The following is a 16,604-nucleotide window of genomic DNA, read 5'->3' as shown; positions in this document are numbered from 1 at the left end:
CCACTGCGTGGATAAACCAAAAACCACTGCTCTACTGTTGACCACTAAATTACTTTAAAGCTTTAACAAAATGAGCATTTTTATGTTTATTATAAGTCTTAGGGGTATTAAAAAATTTTTAGCACAATTAGGGATTTTCAATACAACTCCCATTATAATATGAAAGCCGATTTTTTCAAATTTTAAACACATCCCTCCAAACACATAGTGTCTGTTCTACTCAGAGAACAAACACAGTAATTTAACATAACTGTGAATTAATAAAATTTTACAAACGTATCAATTATTAAAGTAGGAAACGTTGCTTTGTATTTTTGTTGGAGCTCAATAAAGTTTTAATTGAGAAGTGGAATCAAAATATACAAGTAAACAAACGTAAAAGTAATTTTCTTACAGAATGGAAAAAAATCAATCACTGCACAGCAGAAACTAGCACAACATTGTAAAGCAATTATACTCCAACAAAGATGTTTAAAAAGAAAAGAAAACATGATATAACACAGAAAAAAAAATCAATCACTGCACTAAACGCAAGTACAATGCATTAGTCTCAAGGTATCTTGAGACTGGGTCTCAACTCCCAGTGTTCTTCTGTAATATTTTCCATGAAAGACTATAGAGTCAGCATTTATCAAGTTTGTGAATTCCTATCTTAATAATGGAGAAGCTTAGTACTGTCCCTAAACAGTAAAAAAGAACCTGTGACATTTTTATTTAGAAGAATACAATTTGAAAATGAAATAGTTACAAACCTAGGTCCAATAACAGGAATAAGTAAGACATCCTGAAGGTCTGGATGCTGAAGAATAGGAAAACTTAATCCATTAAACTGCTGTTAAAAATAAACACACAGGATTACAAAGCAATCAGTATATTGGTTAAATTTCAAGTTACAGAGCTTTTCAGTGTCAATACCTAGCAGAGCACGGTAATGAGCTTGATTTAGGGTATTTTCACTTTATTCCATGGGATACTATAAAAAAATCAAAGACTTCAAAACAACAACGTTTTCTCTATAATTTGATTCTCAAGTATCTTAACTTCTTTACAAGTAAAAGGCTCAATTTTGCTTACTGTTTTTGACTTTGTAAACACGAACCATTGTTGACCTTACGTGACTTACTCTGCAAACACGTATCCAATACAGGATTGCATGAATAGGACATTAAAGACTGAGATTACTAAATGCTATTTATTATATATTATCAACACTGGATGCCATGTCAGTTGGACGATGCTTCCTGGCAAAGGCTCAGGATTTTCAGTATCCTCTACCATACTTGGCCTTCAGACTGGAAATAAGTGCAGGGCCAGTGGCATAGGTGCTGGGGCCAACTCCCAGTCTCATGGGAGCCAACTCTGTGCAGCTCTTCCCGACTCCATGGTCATGCTGGTAGCTTGAAATCAACCAGAGTGGGAGCGTTTACACCACAAAACTCAGCAACCACCACACACCAGCATTATTTTTCCCAGAAAGTGCGCTGTGCAGTATGTACCAGCACACCACCGCTGCAGGCGGAAGACAACGGGGCACTCCACGCGGAACAGTGGACTGGACAGCAAGGGCTGTGTACCCTATCGGAGGGCAGCACGCAAATACTGGAGAACAAGTCTCTGCCATGTAGGCTAGGGATTATCAACTCATTCATTTCACATAATACACCAAAGAGCAGTGACCGTAAGAGGTATTTGCATTGCCTTGTAGTATCCATACATTACCTACAGAAAACTCCCAAAATCAACCTATTTCTAAGTTGATAAGGAAAGAGAAAAAAAATTCTTCAGATTCTAGAAATCTGACCAGCTCTTCCGCCTTCTGCTTCCTCCAGGCAAAGGATACTGTGAACTAACCCTATCCAACAGAATAGTAAGAAACCTTAAGGGCAAACTCATTCAGACAAACCTCTCCCTTTTTTTTTTCCCTCTCCCTCATGTTCTCTCAGTTTGATACCTTACAGCATCCAGACTATGGATCCTTCCAAGGAGAAGAGAATGAATTTTGCCCTTTGTTTTTGTTTTGCTTTGGAAGTACTATTTCTTTATACTATTGAAATAGTCTACATAGAGGTCAATCCTCCTCAGGCCAAGGTTTCCCTTCTCTCCCTTTTTACCAGATATTAAAATGATACAGAAATAAAACTTTTATAAAACCACACGTCTGTAACTTCCATAAAACACCACAAACGTTTTTTTAAACCAAGCATATCACCTGCTTGTTCTTCTGTTTGTTTCTACCCCATGCCCTTTTTAAAACAGCCTTAGTGAGGTTAATTTACATACCATAAAATGTACCCATTTTAAATGCACAATTCAATGATTTTCAGTAAATTTACAGAATTGTGTGACCATCACTAGAATCCAATTTCAGATCCTGTCCATCAACACACTATGATCCCTCGTGTCCATCTGCAGCCAGTGCCTGTTCCCAGCTCCAACCCCAGCAACCACTAACCTACTTTCTTTCTCTAGAAATCTGCCTTTTCGAGACATCTCATATAAACAGGATCATACCGTCTTGTGTGTGGCTTCTCTCACTCACTATAGTGTTTTTGAGGTTCACCCAAGTGGCAGCATGATCAGTTCACCACTTTCATTGCTGTACTGTTCCCCTGTGTGAACATACCACGTTGTGTGTTTCTATTCGCCAGTCGATGGACCTTTGCACAGCTCCTCCCTTTTGGTTATTATGAACAATGCTGCTATTAACGTTCATGCCCAAGCCTTTGCATGCACGTATGTTTTCATGTCTCTTGGGGAGACACCTAGGAGTGGAACTGCTGGGTTGTACAGTAAATTTATGTTTAACTTTTTAAGAGACCACCAAACTGTCTTCCAAAGAAGCCAAACCACTGGACTTTCCCACCTGCAACGTATAAAGGTCCCAGTTTCTCCACATCCCTCACCAGTCAAATGAAATTTTAAATGATTAAATTTCAATATGGGACACAGAGATATTTGGAGACAAAGCACCCACTCATATACCGTTCAGGATATGTCTTTAGGACACACACGAGCTTGGGACATGGCAAAAGAAAGGAGATGTACAATCTAAAACCTCCTGCGAATCTCCTTTCCTGCTGCCAACAGGCACTGCTCAAACCACCAGATACTTACCTAGTGCCCACGACCCAACCTCCTCAGTCTTATCTTAACCTTCAAGGAAAGGGACTCAAAAGCCTGGAGCAATTTCGTCTGCCTGCTCTTAGATACAACCCCTGAGATCTTCTATTCCCATCACAGTGGGATCCTAGATTATCTAAGCTCTAGGAATAATTTCCTAGAAAAGAAAACAATCTGGATCTGCCTGACTTATGGACACCTTATGGGCCTCAGAACGGTTTCCTTCATACTGAAAACCTACATGCACGACTACATAAAAGTAATAATCTTAGTTTCTTAGAGGAACTGCTTCTATTTTATGACTAATGCCATTACTCTCAATAAAATTACCGCTCTTATTAAAAATCAGATTAACCTTTCTCCAAGTCTTATTTAAAATTATTATACTAAGTTTTGTTCTCATACAGCCAGAAATCGTAGCTGGTTCTTCTTATAACCTGGTCATCTCCTCACAACTGGAAGTTCATAGAATTGTTCTTAAAGAGAGTACGATAAACATTCCATAAATGTAATGAGACTAAAGACAAAAAATAAATGAATCAAACAACAAGGTCCTATTTGTACAGCACAGGGAACTATATTCAATATCCTATAATAAACCATAATGGAAAAGAATATGAAAAAGAATATTTAGGGCTTCCCTGGTGGCGCAGTGTTTTAGAGTCCGCCTGCCAATGCAGGGGACATGGGTTCGTGCCCTGGTCCGGGAAGATCCCACATGCCGCAGAGCAGCTGGGCCCGTGAGCCATGGCCGCTGAGCCTGCACGTCTGGAGCCTGTGCTCCACAACGGGAGAGGCCACAACAGTGAAAGGCCCCCGTACCAAAAAAAAAAGAATATTTATATGCATAACTGAGTCACTTTGCTGTACAGCAGAAATTAACACAACCCTGTAAATCAACAATACATCAATAAAATTTTAAAAAAAGAATCAATACCAGTGAAAATTCTCTGAAAATATCTGTAAGTTATATCCAGAGTAAACTGATAACACAGCCTGTGATATACAAATCCAAGTCTTTTAAGCATGCTTACCTCTTCCTTTTCATTTAGGCAATTACGTAGAAATAGGTCTGCTGACACCCATCATGGTTATTTGTTAGAAGAGATTTAATAACTACAAAATACAACTTGAAGTACCCCCTCCAAGCACCTGTTTTCCTCCATCTTACATTTCTTTGGAGGCAAGTTTCAGTACACAGTGTATGAAACACAAAATGCACAGCTCTGGGGTTTTCTTTCTGGTTTAAAAAAATTTTTAATACAATTTTCAAAGGTTACTTTCATTTACAGTTACTACAAAATATTAGCTGTATTTCCCATGTTGTACAACACATCCTTAAGCCTGTCCTACACCCAATAGTTTGTCCCTCCCACTCCCACCCCTATACTGCCCCTCCCCCTCCCTCCCCACTGGTAACCACTTGTTTGTTCTCTGTATCTGTGAGTCTGCTTCTTTTTTGTTATATTCACTAGTTAGTTGTATTTTTTACATTCCACATATAAGTGATATCATGCAGTATTTGTCTTTCACTATCTGACTTATTTCACTTATAAAATGTACAGCTTTTGGGGTTTCCCTGGTGGCGCAGTGGTTGAGAGTCCGCCTGCCGATGCCGGGGACACGGGTTTGTGCCCCGGTCCGGGAAGATCCCACATGCCGCGGAGCGGCTGGGCCCGTGAGCTATGGCCGCTGAGCCTGCGCGTCCGGAGCCTGTGCTCCGCGATGGGAGAGGCCACAGCAGTGAGAGGCCCGCGTACCGCAAAAAAAAAAAAAAAAAAAAAAGTACAGCTTTTGAAAGCAAAGAAGACAATATAAACAAGAAAATTCCGATATTATTTTTCTGCATGGAACTTTAAAAATGCCATTTTATAATACTGTTTTCACTTACAGAAAATTAGTATTATGCCATAACTATTTTATTGCTTGAACAAAAAAAAATCTGTGTTATCTTTAAAACATATCTTTACATTATTTTCCTCCTTTTATTATATTTAATTAAATTATATTAAAATAAAAAATATAATCCTACAGGTAATCAGTAGGCACCTCCTTACCTCTGGGCTCACCTTGGCTACATGATCTGCCCTCATGGTCGTTATACGCTGCTTATTACAATATCACAGACTTTTAGGGTTAGAATGGACCGCTTATGTATTTTAATGACGAAGCAATGGAGGCCCAGAGGGGTCGAGTGACCTATCCAGTCACTAAATTAATTCAGAATCAGAAATACTAGGTTCAAGCTCTAGCATGAGCACTCGCTACATAACCTTGAACAACGTTCGTGATCCTCAATTTCCTTATTTGTAAACTTGCAATAGTATATCGTTCGCATGATGTTAGTGAGGAGTGACATGACACAGATTGTAGAAATCTAATTCTGTACATAATGACAAAAATGTGCACGAACCTTCTGAAGCTCATCAAATAACAGACTTTTCACATGTTGTACTGAGGCTAGATGCGTATTTACTCTGACAGTAGTGAATGATGGAGGGTGGGACAACTTATGTAACAGAGTTTCAAACTTCCTTTCTGCTTCTTCTTTACCTAAAACAGATACAACCTGAAAAGAAGAAAAGAACAATGTTTCCGTTTCATTATACAAACTAAAAATATTAAGCAAGATATACGTCTATACATTTGTTCCAACTAATGAAACATTCGGCAATTATTCGGTTATACGTCTATACATTTGTTCCAACTAATGAAACATTCGGCAATTATTCGGTTCCATTTCACTTTTCTGCATTGTTTATGTGTTAATAACACTACGGGAATCGCGATATTTCACAGGGTTATGCTAATAAACACATAGTGAAACACCAGACAAAAAGGGCTTAGAAAACGCTGCCTCGGGCTTCCCTGGTGGTGCAGTGGCTAAGAATCTGCCTGCCAATGCAGGGGACACGGGTTCGAGCCTGGGTTCGAGCCCTGGTCCGGAAAGATCCCACGTGCTACGGAGCAACTAGGCCCGTGCGCCATAACTACTGAGCCTGCGCTCTAGAGCCCGCGAGCCACACTACTGAAGCCCACGCGCCTAGAGCCCGTGCTCTGCAACAAGAGAAGCCACCGCAAGGAGAAGCCCGCGCACCGCAGCAAAGAGCAGCCCCCGCTCGCGGCAACTAGAGAAAGCCTGCACGCAGGAACAAAGACCCAACACAGCCAAAAAGCATAATTAACATATCTGCTACATTTATTCATATAAATTCAGGATTTCATTCTACTTATTTCTAAAAACATTAACTGTTACATCACTTCTGTAGAATTAGTTCCTTGCTAACCCCGTATCCTAGAGCGAATTGGTTAGTAACGTTTTAAAACACCAAAACTTGAAGAGTAAGTAACACTGATACCGTCACCCAAAGAGCCCCCATAACATCAGCTTAACATAGTATTATTAAATGTAAAAGATAGATATTGTCCAAAAAAAGACAGGTAGCAAGATACCTGTCAGAAATAAAGTTATAAAGACTCTAACGACCGAGTTTCCTTGTAATTAACTAAAGCTTTTGAGACAAGTATTTCCCCTTTTTTGGGTCATCTTTGACTATACCCAGCCTCACAGAATCTTCATAAACCACTTGCCAGCCTAATAATCCACTAGCCTAAAAATATTCGTACTCTCTCAAGGTTTGTTTTTTTTAACTGAATATTCCATTACCTTTGATACTTTTTACAAAGGGATGGGTTTTCTTTTTGTAAAATCGTATAGTTAGTGGGTTTGCGGCAGAAGTGGTGTCAAAGACAGGCATTTGAATCTTTTTTCATAAAACAATGTTAACCATTTTAAAAACTGCTGGGAACAAAAACTGCTGACTGCCTCTATTTCTCTTAATACGCTCCTTATACTTTAAGTTCTTTGAAATCAAGAAGGTATTTTCTCTTTCCGTACTGTCTTGCCCCTTAACATAACCTTTGGAAATAAAATGTAGAAATCAAACCTGGAAGTCATGGCTTCACCAAAATCTTTGAAAACGAGTAACATTTATGCGGCTTCACTTCGAATAGAAAACCAAAGATTTGGAAAATACAAAATTGCCTACAGGCGGGATGGTAAGGTGGAGAGAGCACAGGCTTGGCAATCAAAGACGATCAACATTCACTGAGGACTTCTGGGGCTCGGCACTGCCAGCAGCACACAGAAGGAACATTTGTGGAGGACCCATTAGGCGCCAAAACGATGCCAGGTGCTTGCACTTAGGATTAATACGTTAAAACAACAACCTTGAAATTTTAGTACTGTTAACCGTCCTCAAATTTCACAGAAAAGGAAAGAGAGGTTAAGGGATGTGAAGTAACTCACTCAAAGCACTGGGATGCAAACCAGGAGCTTGGGGTCCCAAATCCATTCCTTTTCCCGTTGGACCTGAGCTCTTTACCTTCACATTTCAACACTGTTACATGACAGCGGTGTCAATTTGATTCACTTAACGTCGCTCTTTGGACCCTCAGTTCTCTCACCTATAAAAATTGGGGAGGAAATCTCTACCAAAAAAAGACTGCGCAGATTAAGATGTAAAGGTCTGCAGTTCATCTAGCACAACTGGTGGCAGTTAAGAAGCACTCACTGAGGGGGAAGCAGCCGCAAGGCACAGGGATTTTAGCTCGGGGCTTTGGGACAGCCTGGAGGGGTGGGATGGGGAGAGTGGGAGGGAGGGAGACGCAAGAGGGAAGACACATGGGAACATATGTATATGTATAGCTGATTCACTTTGTTATAAAGCAGAAACTAACAAAAAAAAAAAAAAAAAAGAAGCACTCACTGAACGATAGTAAACCTTCCACCTGAGCGCCAGGGCAGGCGCTCTAAGAGTACAGGCGTTTCTTCTCTACAGGACTTAAATTCTCGGAGACGGGGATCTTGTCTTGCCCCTTATAATCCCTTCAGTGCATTCTTGCCGCCAGACACACAACCGCTTTTTCCCCCTCCCTCCTTTCCCATTCCTAAATGTTAAAACATACACCTCTTAGCTCGGACAGCATACATTAAATACCTGCAGAAAGATATTACTATATTTTACATTCGGAAAGACGAATACTAAGAAACAACTGCTGTACACATTTGATTGCCTTTTAGATTATTTTTCTATTTCTCTAGAGCGTGTAAATATTTGAATTTTTGCAAATAGCATCTAACGTGTTTATCTGACCTACCTCCTCATTCATAAAGCCCGCTTTCAGATAGTTTTCAACCTCAAGTCTCAAAGATATTTTAGGGAAAATAGACATTTTCCTATCGCTTAGTTCTCCTCCTCCACGAGAAATGCTGGAAAACGGTGGTTTTTCTCTCTCCTGATTACACGGAGCGTCTGGGCAATGAATACCACCCACAACGTGCCGAGACCACCGATGCCCGGGAAGAGCGCGCTGCTCACGCCGAGTTAAAACGGGAAACGCGGAGGTACTTCCACGCCTTCTGGAGCTTGGCCAGTTGGCAGCGGCTTCCTCTCCTCCCAGGTCCTTCTATAGCGACGCCCACGGAAATCACTGCGAGGCAACGCCACTCACGTTGCAGAGAAAAAAAACAAAACAAAACAAAAAACCGTGAGGCGTGAAGCCACCGTGAACTGGGCGGAGACGTGGAAACCGGGCTCGGACCACCACGACCTAACCTCCAGTCCCTCGGCCCCAGTTTCTCGGCAGAAAGCAGCTTCCGGCATGCGTCACTTCCGGCAATGCGGCCCACCCCTCCTTCCCCTGCCCTCCAATCCGCAGCCGCAGGTTGCCGCTACGTCACGTCTCCGGAGTTTCCCAGCTCCGCCCGCGGCGCCACGTGCAGCGGGCCTGGGCGGGTGCTTTAAGGGGATGGAGGCGGAGCTGCCACCGGGACCTGCAAACAGATCCAGCTGTTGGGCGGAGCTGGGCGGGCAGAGCTGGGTGCTAATTGGGGAGGGTTGGGTCGTGCTAGCCTGAATAAGGTGAGGAATCAATCAGTTACCTGCTGGGTGATCTCCAAAGCAAGAATGAAACCAGAATTTATTTGGGCCTGTCATCCACCCTTTGATTTTCTGAAATTACCTTCCCTCTCTTAGGCTTGCTGGTCTGACTTCAGTTGTGAAAAAACAACATTATTCACATTTTTAAAAGCTGGGTTAATGGTCTTGTAATATCCATACATGCTCAGGTAAAACTTTAAAACGCACAGGTAGTTTTTACAATTAGTTGAATAAGACTAACAGGTTCCCTGTATCGGAGCTGATTTCTACTTTAAAGCTCGGGAGACCTTTGGCGTAATCTTGGTGTTTCAGGTGAGGAAAGATTCAAAGGGAGAAGGGACCTAATGAAAGTCGCATAGTTTCCTGTGATTAAAATAGGAAACTAGAAATAATTCTTCTGTCTCCGAGACAGTGTTTTTTGAAACACACCGTTGTCATTAACACAGAACTGTAGGAAGTTTTTTCTTAAGTCTTTTTCTGTTTAAATCCCACACGGAGGTGTTTTTAAAAGTATGATACACTCTCTCACAATGAGTGAGAACGTCAGGATAAAGACTGTAGCCACCTGGCTTCTAAAACCAATACCTACTTTTTCCACCACGGCATATTTCTTCGGTAAATTTATGGAATTCTTCTGTGGCTAAATCATCTGAAAGTGATCAGGAAAATGTCTAGCCCAGCCATTTCCAAAGGAATTTTTGCAACCTCAAGATTGTGACCACAGCACCAATAATGTTTGGAATCGATATCTAGGAGAAAAGGGAGAGGAAGGAACAAGGTGAACTAGATTGTAAACTATGAGAAGGTAGAGACTTTACCTCACTGCTGCAGACCCAGTGCCTACCACGTAAGAAGCACTCAGATATTGAAGGAGTAGATGAATAAGTGGATGGACAGCTCTGTAAACCAGAGAAAGGAAGTGCTGATAAAGCATATATTGATATTTGCTGGACATTAGTTCACTAGTTCAGCACTTGTGAACAGTGCTGAGGACATTTAGACAATCTTTGGCTAGACATCACTGAAGTGACGGTTATGTTGATGACGAGGTCTCTTGGTGTTCTAAAGTTGGTCCATATTACAGATCTGAAGTTGGCATACTAAATACATATTGTCTAAGCAAAAGAAGACACCTATAACTCCACACTTCCACTGCTGGGGGCCTGGGTTCAATCCCTGGTGGGGGGGACTAAGATCCCGCATGCCGTGCAGTATGGCCTAAATAAATAAATAAAAAGAAAATGTAAGCTTTAAAAAAACGAGGAAGACCCCTATAAGAATACACCCATATAAGGGTCATTGGGGTTTTGTGTTCTCGATGGGGTGATATGGCCCCCAATGTGGGGAGAGCAAAACAAAATCTTAGATATAATCATATAATCTTAATCTCAATTTGGGATGCTCCAAAACTTTCCTTTTATCCCCCCCCCCAAAAAAGCATAAAAACCCTATTTCTCAATATTTAATTTCATGAAGAAGGCATGAGAGGATTAGGAAAAAAGAGTCTAGGAAAGGCTGGAAATCTATCAATCTCAACTCATCTGGAGACTAACCTCCATAAGTACATATTAACTCAGAATGGATCCTAGACGTCCCTACATGTAAAATCTATAAAGCTTCTAGAATAAAACATAGGAGTAACCAGAGTTACCCTACAGCCAACAAGGTCAGAGGAGCAGTCAAGAGAACTTGACCCCTGGGACAGGATTATGACGAGGCAAGAGAGGCCCCTAGTGTGCACCCATTAAGGAGGCCCTCGCTCTCACGTGTGAGCCCTGAGAGCACTCCCTCAAATTTGTGACTGTCTCCCTTGGGCTCGCCACCATCTCCACACTGCATCTTTTGCCATCACTGACAGCTCCAAATCCATAAAGAAAGACAGATTGTATTGCCCAAGCAGCAATACAGCTTACATCACAGTCTGGACCTGCGATGCAAACCCCTTTTCTGCCAAAGGCCCAACTCAAATGTGGCCGTCTTCCACATCACACGCTTGACGTGCTGGGTCAGTGCTCGGAGCTGTGGGATGTATCGTCACCAGAAGCCAAAGGGACCAGCCAGATACTGTACTTCCTTCTTTGCAGTAGGGTGTGCATTATGACTGGGGGTGATGTCATCGTAATGGGGGCAAAAGGTGGTTCTAAGGGGGCAAAAAATGTATACAATACAATGGTTTGTGGTCCTCCAAAGGCCACAGTAACCTCAACAAATATACAGTATACCTGTACTGTTAATATTCCATTATGGGGAAGTTGTTAGACAAAAAAAATACCTTAAAAGTTTCCTTAGCAGGGCATTAATGACAACGAGCTTGAAAATCGATGTATTGTAAGGGAAGACAGAACAAAAAATGACATCCCTTGAAAAGAATGTTCCAACATGCCCCTGACCTATAAAGTATTTACTGAAGTGGTGGGTCCCAGAGTCTTGAAGAGCTTATCTCCCCACCCACCCCACCCCAGCACAGTAAGTGTCAGAAAGCGCCTGTTACGCCAAGGGCAGCTACTGTGCTCAGCTCGCCCGGATCCAGCCTCAGATCGGGGCCCTGGAGGAGCAGCTGTACCAGGTCAGGACTGAGACCGAGGGCCAGAAACTGCCGTATGAGCAGTCCCTCAACATCAAGGTCCACCTGGAAAAGGAAGCTGGGACCTACTTTCTCCTCATCGATGGAGATGATGGAGCTTGCCAGTCTGGAGGTTACAAGTCGAAAGACTATGGACCTGGAAACGTGGGAAACCAAATTAGTGGTCAAGAGAGGTCCTGAGGAGGTTAGACCAATGCAGCAAAATGCTTACACCAGGCTGCACTCCGTGGCAGAGAGATCTCAAAGCAATTAATGTGATACACAAGACAGAGCGTGTGCTAAATACTCTCTGAGAAGAGAAGGCGTTAAATGTCTGTCTGGAAAAGTGAGCAAGTCTAAGAAACAGGTCTGTCCTCCTGTCTTGCTGGTGCCGAAATATAATCTCTATCTGGGCAATCAATAGCATTACCGATAGTATCTTCCCATTCATCTGGAAGAATGTCACATACCATATGATGACCCATCTGATTACCCTACAGAAAATGTTGTCAATTCTTGGTAGTCGATAAACCTTCCTTTAGCAAATTAAAAAAGAAAAATGCCCATCACAAGCTGGGTTCTGTTAGATCCACCAAGTCATAAATAGGCGTGAACCCAGCAGCAACCCGTCGTGAGACGGAAAAGGTACATCTGGGATTAAGCATGAACAAGAGTAATCTACATAAGGAAGTAACCTGTACCCCCATGTCACCCACCACAGTTGCACCTACCACAGTTGCTTCTGCCTCAGCTCACATCTCTGGCTCTGTGGGGGTTTTCTACTACCAGCTGAGTGAGAAAAAAAAATTTAGAGGTTGGTTTTCAGTTCAGTTGTCTAGGTATGTGGGTAGAAGACAAAACTAGATAGTGGTGGGACTACAGTCATAGTTAGGGGTGACCTTGAATGACAGTGTCAAGGGAAATTTTTCCTGATGAGAGAATCTGTGAGCAGTGTATTTGCTACCCACTTTGCATGGAGGAAGTGGCTCAGAATGAGAATATATATTGACTCCTGGGTGGCAGCAAATTGCTTGGCCTGCTCATCAAGGGCATGGAAGAAAATAGACTGAAAGGTCAGAGACAAGATCTTAGGCAGAGGCATGTGGATGGACATATGAAAATTTTCACATCACACGTAATTGCCTACCAGAAGGTATCCACCACCGAGGAAGCACTGAACAACTTAGTGGACAGAATGATTCAGCCCATTGATGTTAGCCAATCTTTGTCTTCAGCCACCCTATGCCTGGCACTATGGGCACATGAAAGAAGTAGTCGCAGTGGCAGAGATGGAGTCGCTTAACTAATTACCCAAAATACAGGTTAGGCTACGATGAAAACTAACATTAAGTTCCACGTCAGTCTTACTTACCTTTGTAGACCCAGCCTTAGGGCAGTACCTAGCACATATTAGGCACTCGGTATATATTGATAGGTGAATAACTGAACCAGTAAGAATAGTTTATCCTTCATATCCAGCAAGTATTTATTTAGGGTCAGTAAGCAACAAGCATTGCATTGGGTACTCAGGCATAGGAGCCAGAGAAAACAGTCAACGGCCGTCATAGAGTTCACAGTCTATTTTGGAAGTGGAGAAAATTATTAAGCAGTGAAAAATATGATGAATGTTAAAACTAGGGAAATATGGGGTGCAAGGCAGAGGAAATGGCAAGAAAGTCTAATTTAATCTCATCTAAAACTGAATCAAAGAGCACAAAAACCTCTCAGAAAGGAGACGTGGCCTTCCAGAAGAGATGGTTACATTAAAACCAGAAAGCTGACTTGGAGTTAACCAGGCAGGAGGGGTGAGGGACACTGGGGAAGAAGAGGAAAAGACCAAAATGAGAATATTCCAGGCAGAAGGAATTGTTGTGTACAAAGCTGGTACACAGTATGGGAGGGGTTGAGTGGCAAAGAGTATAGCATGGAGAGAGAGAGAGAGAGAGCCCCAGCCCTATTTTTGAAGTTTCCTGTTAGCCCTGGTAAGCAAGGAAGAACTTCATCCTCAGGCCAATGGCAAGTCATTAAACACTTTCAAAGCAGAAGAGTAACAGGCTCAGATTCATGTAACATTTTTAAAAGATCATGCCAGATGATTGTGGGAAAAGGTCTCCAATTGAGGCAAGAACAGAGGCAGAAAAGCCTATCAGAATGCAGTTCCGGTAATCCAGGCAATGGGGTCGGAGGGAGGTGGGTAGATGTGAAAGACATTTAACACGTGGAATTCGGTGGGACCTAGTGACTTAGGTGGATGCATGAGGACAGGGGAAGAAAGAAGCAAGAAGAAATCCCAACTTTCTATGGACCCACCAGCATTTGCACCCATATTTCTGCCTTCCTACCTATTAACTTACATAAATCATGGAGATGATTTGTTATTGTAATCATTTTAATTCAACTCTTTTCTAGAGTTGTCTGGAATACTTCCATCTTTGGGGAGCCTTATGCATTACTCGTTATCTTCCAGAATTTTATACTTGTGGTGTGTGTTTCTTCTGACAATGGAGTTCTATCCTAGGAATTAAATAAGATTATGTACTACATATGAAAGTTTTTGTAAATTCCAACAAAGAATGAGCTAGAGCAGAACTGTTCTCTAATAGGTTTATTTACATTTGGAGGGCAATTTTAAAAAAGGACAAATAGGACACCAATGGAAAGTTTACAAACAAGCCGTTTTGTTGGGTTACGTTTTTAGTGGGTCAGTAGTCAATCAATATTGATTATTGTTTCAGCTAGATGATGTGGTAGGTTGAATAAGAGCCCCCTCTCCCCCTCACAAAGATGTCCATATCCTAATCTCGGGAACCTGTGAATGGCAAAGGGATTTTGCAGGTGAGATTAAGTTAAGGACCCTTGAAATGGGGAGAACATCCTGGATTAACCAGGAAGCCCCAGTGTAATCATAAGGGTCCTTATAATAGGGAGGCTGGAGGGTCAGAATCAGAAAAGGTGATGTGATGATGGAAGCCAAGGTCAGAGTGATGTGGCCACGAGCTAAGGGATGCAGGCAGCCTCTAGAAGCTGGAAAAGGCAATGAACAGATGCTCCCCTGAGCCCCCAGAGGGAACACAGCCCTGCCGATGCATTTCAGACTTCTGACCTGCAGATTACAAAATATTAAATCTGTGTTGCCTTAAGCCACTACATTTGTGGTAGTTCCTTATGGCAGCAATAAGGAACTAATGCAGGTGCTCTTTAAAGCAATGTATCATCAACCTGGGTTCTTCTACGCACAACAGGTGATTTTGCCTCTAACCTACAGATAAGACAGAGGCAATTAATCGTGAGTTTCTTGAATCAAGAGCTCCTATACACCTGAAAACTTTGTTGTGCATACATGTAACCTCCTTTTCAGCAAACTAAGAACTTCTGCTCTTTGAAAACTTATTCTCTTCACCTGCCTCTATTTTCTAACATCTCATTTCCACCTGTGTCTTCCTCCCTTGGTAATTCTCTCTCTCTCAGTCACTCACTCACTCTCTCTGTCTCTGTCTCTCTCTCTCTCTCACACCTGTATCTTCACGCTCTCCCTTTAAAGAGGTTCTACCCACCACTCTATAAACAGGTTCAAATAATAGTCACAGCAACATTTATTGAGCCTTTTCTAGGTGCCAGGCATTAGGCTATGGTCTACCTCATTATAGCATTTAATCCTCTGAGATTAAACTTTATGAGCGGTGGCAGATTTACTGTGAGACTAACGAAACTTAAACTTCAAAGCATTCGATTGCACAAGTCATCCAAAGCATTGTCTAATTTTTAATTTTTTATCTTTTATTCCTTTTCTTTAAAAGACCCCCCAAATTGTATGAATTTCAAGGTCCCACAAAACCGGGATCTATGTCTGCCTGTGAGGTAAATATTATTATTCTTATCCCCATATTACAAATAAGAAAACTGTGCTATCGTGAGGTTTTATAACTTGCCTAACATTATATAACCAGTAAGTGGCAGAGGACTATTTCAACCTAATTATTCGTGACTGGAGAGTCTAAACATTGATCATTTACTCATTCAATTATTCCGTCTCTTCAAGAATTTTCCTACCTTAACACACCCCTTCCTTTCCAACTTCAGTTTTCCTCTAGTTAATACTTTATATGCCTTTTTCATTTTATAATCCAAAGAATAATCTACACTTACCATCTTGAGTTCCTTACCTGTCATTTACCTTCAACTCGTTATAATCTAGGGACTTCCCTGGTGGTGCAGTGGTTAAGAATCCGCCTGCCAATGCAGGGGACATGGGTTCAATCTCTGGTCCGGGAAGGTCCCACGTGCCGCGGAGCAACTAAGCCCGTGCACCACAACTACTGAGCCTGCGCTCTAGAGCCCGCAAGCCACAGCTACTGAGCCCGTGTGCCATAACTACTGAAGCTCGCGCGCGTAGAGCCCGTGCTCCATAACAAGAGAAGCCACCGCAATGAGAAGTACGCGCACCACAACGAAGAGTAGCCCCCGCTCGCCTCAGCTAGATAAAGCCCGTGCGCAGCAACAAAGACCCAGTGCAGCCAAAAATAAATAAATAATAAATAAATAAACTTTAAAAAAAGTTGGTTAAAATAAAGCAATTGTTAACACAAAATTTATGGGATTAGGCGTCCACCATAGCCTGAGCAGTGTGCCTGTTGCTTTTGAGGAACACAAAATTGTAGCAGAGTCCTTGCACTTAATCACATATCACAACCAAAATATTTACAAGGCAGTTTATCTCAAGAATATTAAACACAAGTACTACTAATTAATTTTCATTATAATTCACTTTAAGATATATATGTATAAACATCTATATTTAAGTTATATATACATATGTATACATTCCTACAACACAAAAGAGAAATTAAAAGGGTGATTAATCTCATTATAGAGCTCTTTTAAGCACAGAGCTATAAAGAAAGTAATTTGTAAGCATTTCAGGAATCGTTCTCATATATAAATTACAATGCACTTCCTTGTAAACAGATTTCTACAGAGAG

The 16,604-nt window shown here is 41.7% G+C and overlaps 1 protein-coding gene across 11 annotated transcripts in view; it reads right to left on the bottom strand.

Annotated features, from left to right (window-relative positions):
* The window catches only part of NSUN6 (NOP2/Sun RNA methyltransferase 6), an 83,515-nt gene extending 74,727 nt beyond the window's left edge, over nucleotides 1–8,788 (bottom strand). For 8 of the 11 annotated variants that reach the window (XM_032622488.1, XM_032622480.1, XM_032622481.1 and 5 more), the window contains exons 1-3: nucleotides 8,281–8,788; nucleotides 5,534–5,689; nucleotides 753–832 (exon numbers count right to left, since the gene is read on the bottom strand). In XM_032622488.1, coding sequence (XP_032478379.1) covers nucleotides 753–832; nucleotides 5,534–5,689; nucleotides 8,281–8,355 — 311 coding nt within the window. In that variant the 5' untranslated portion in view covers nucleotides 8,356–8,788. Of the gene's footprint in view, nucleotides 1–752; nucleotides 833–5,533; nucleotides 5,690–7,429; nucleotides 7,588–8,280 lie in introns of all 11 variants that reach the window. The other 3 variants (XM_032622491.1, XM_032622489.1, XM_032622490.1) reach the window with 3 other exon arrangements.
* Nucleotides 8,789–16,604: the final 7,816 nt, after the last annotated feature.

This window comes from Phocoena sinus, chromosome 2, assembly GCF_008692025.1.
Source record: "Phocoena sinus isolate mPhoSin1 chromosome 2, mPhoSin1.pri, whole genome shotgun sequence".
Classification (NCBI taxonomy): Eukaryota; Metazoa; Chordata; class Mammalia; order Artiodactyla; family Phocoenidae; genus Phocoena; species Phocoena sinus.
The sequence above is the reverse complement of the archived record's forward strand: the minus strand, read 5'-3'. Positions and strand labels throughout refer to the sequence as shown.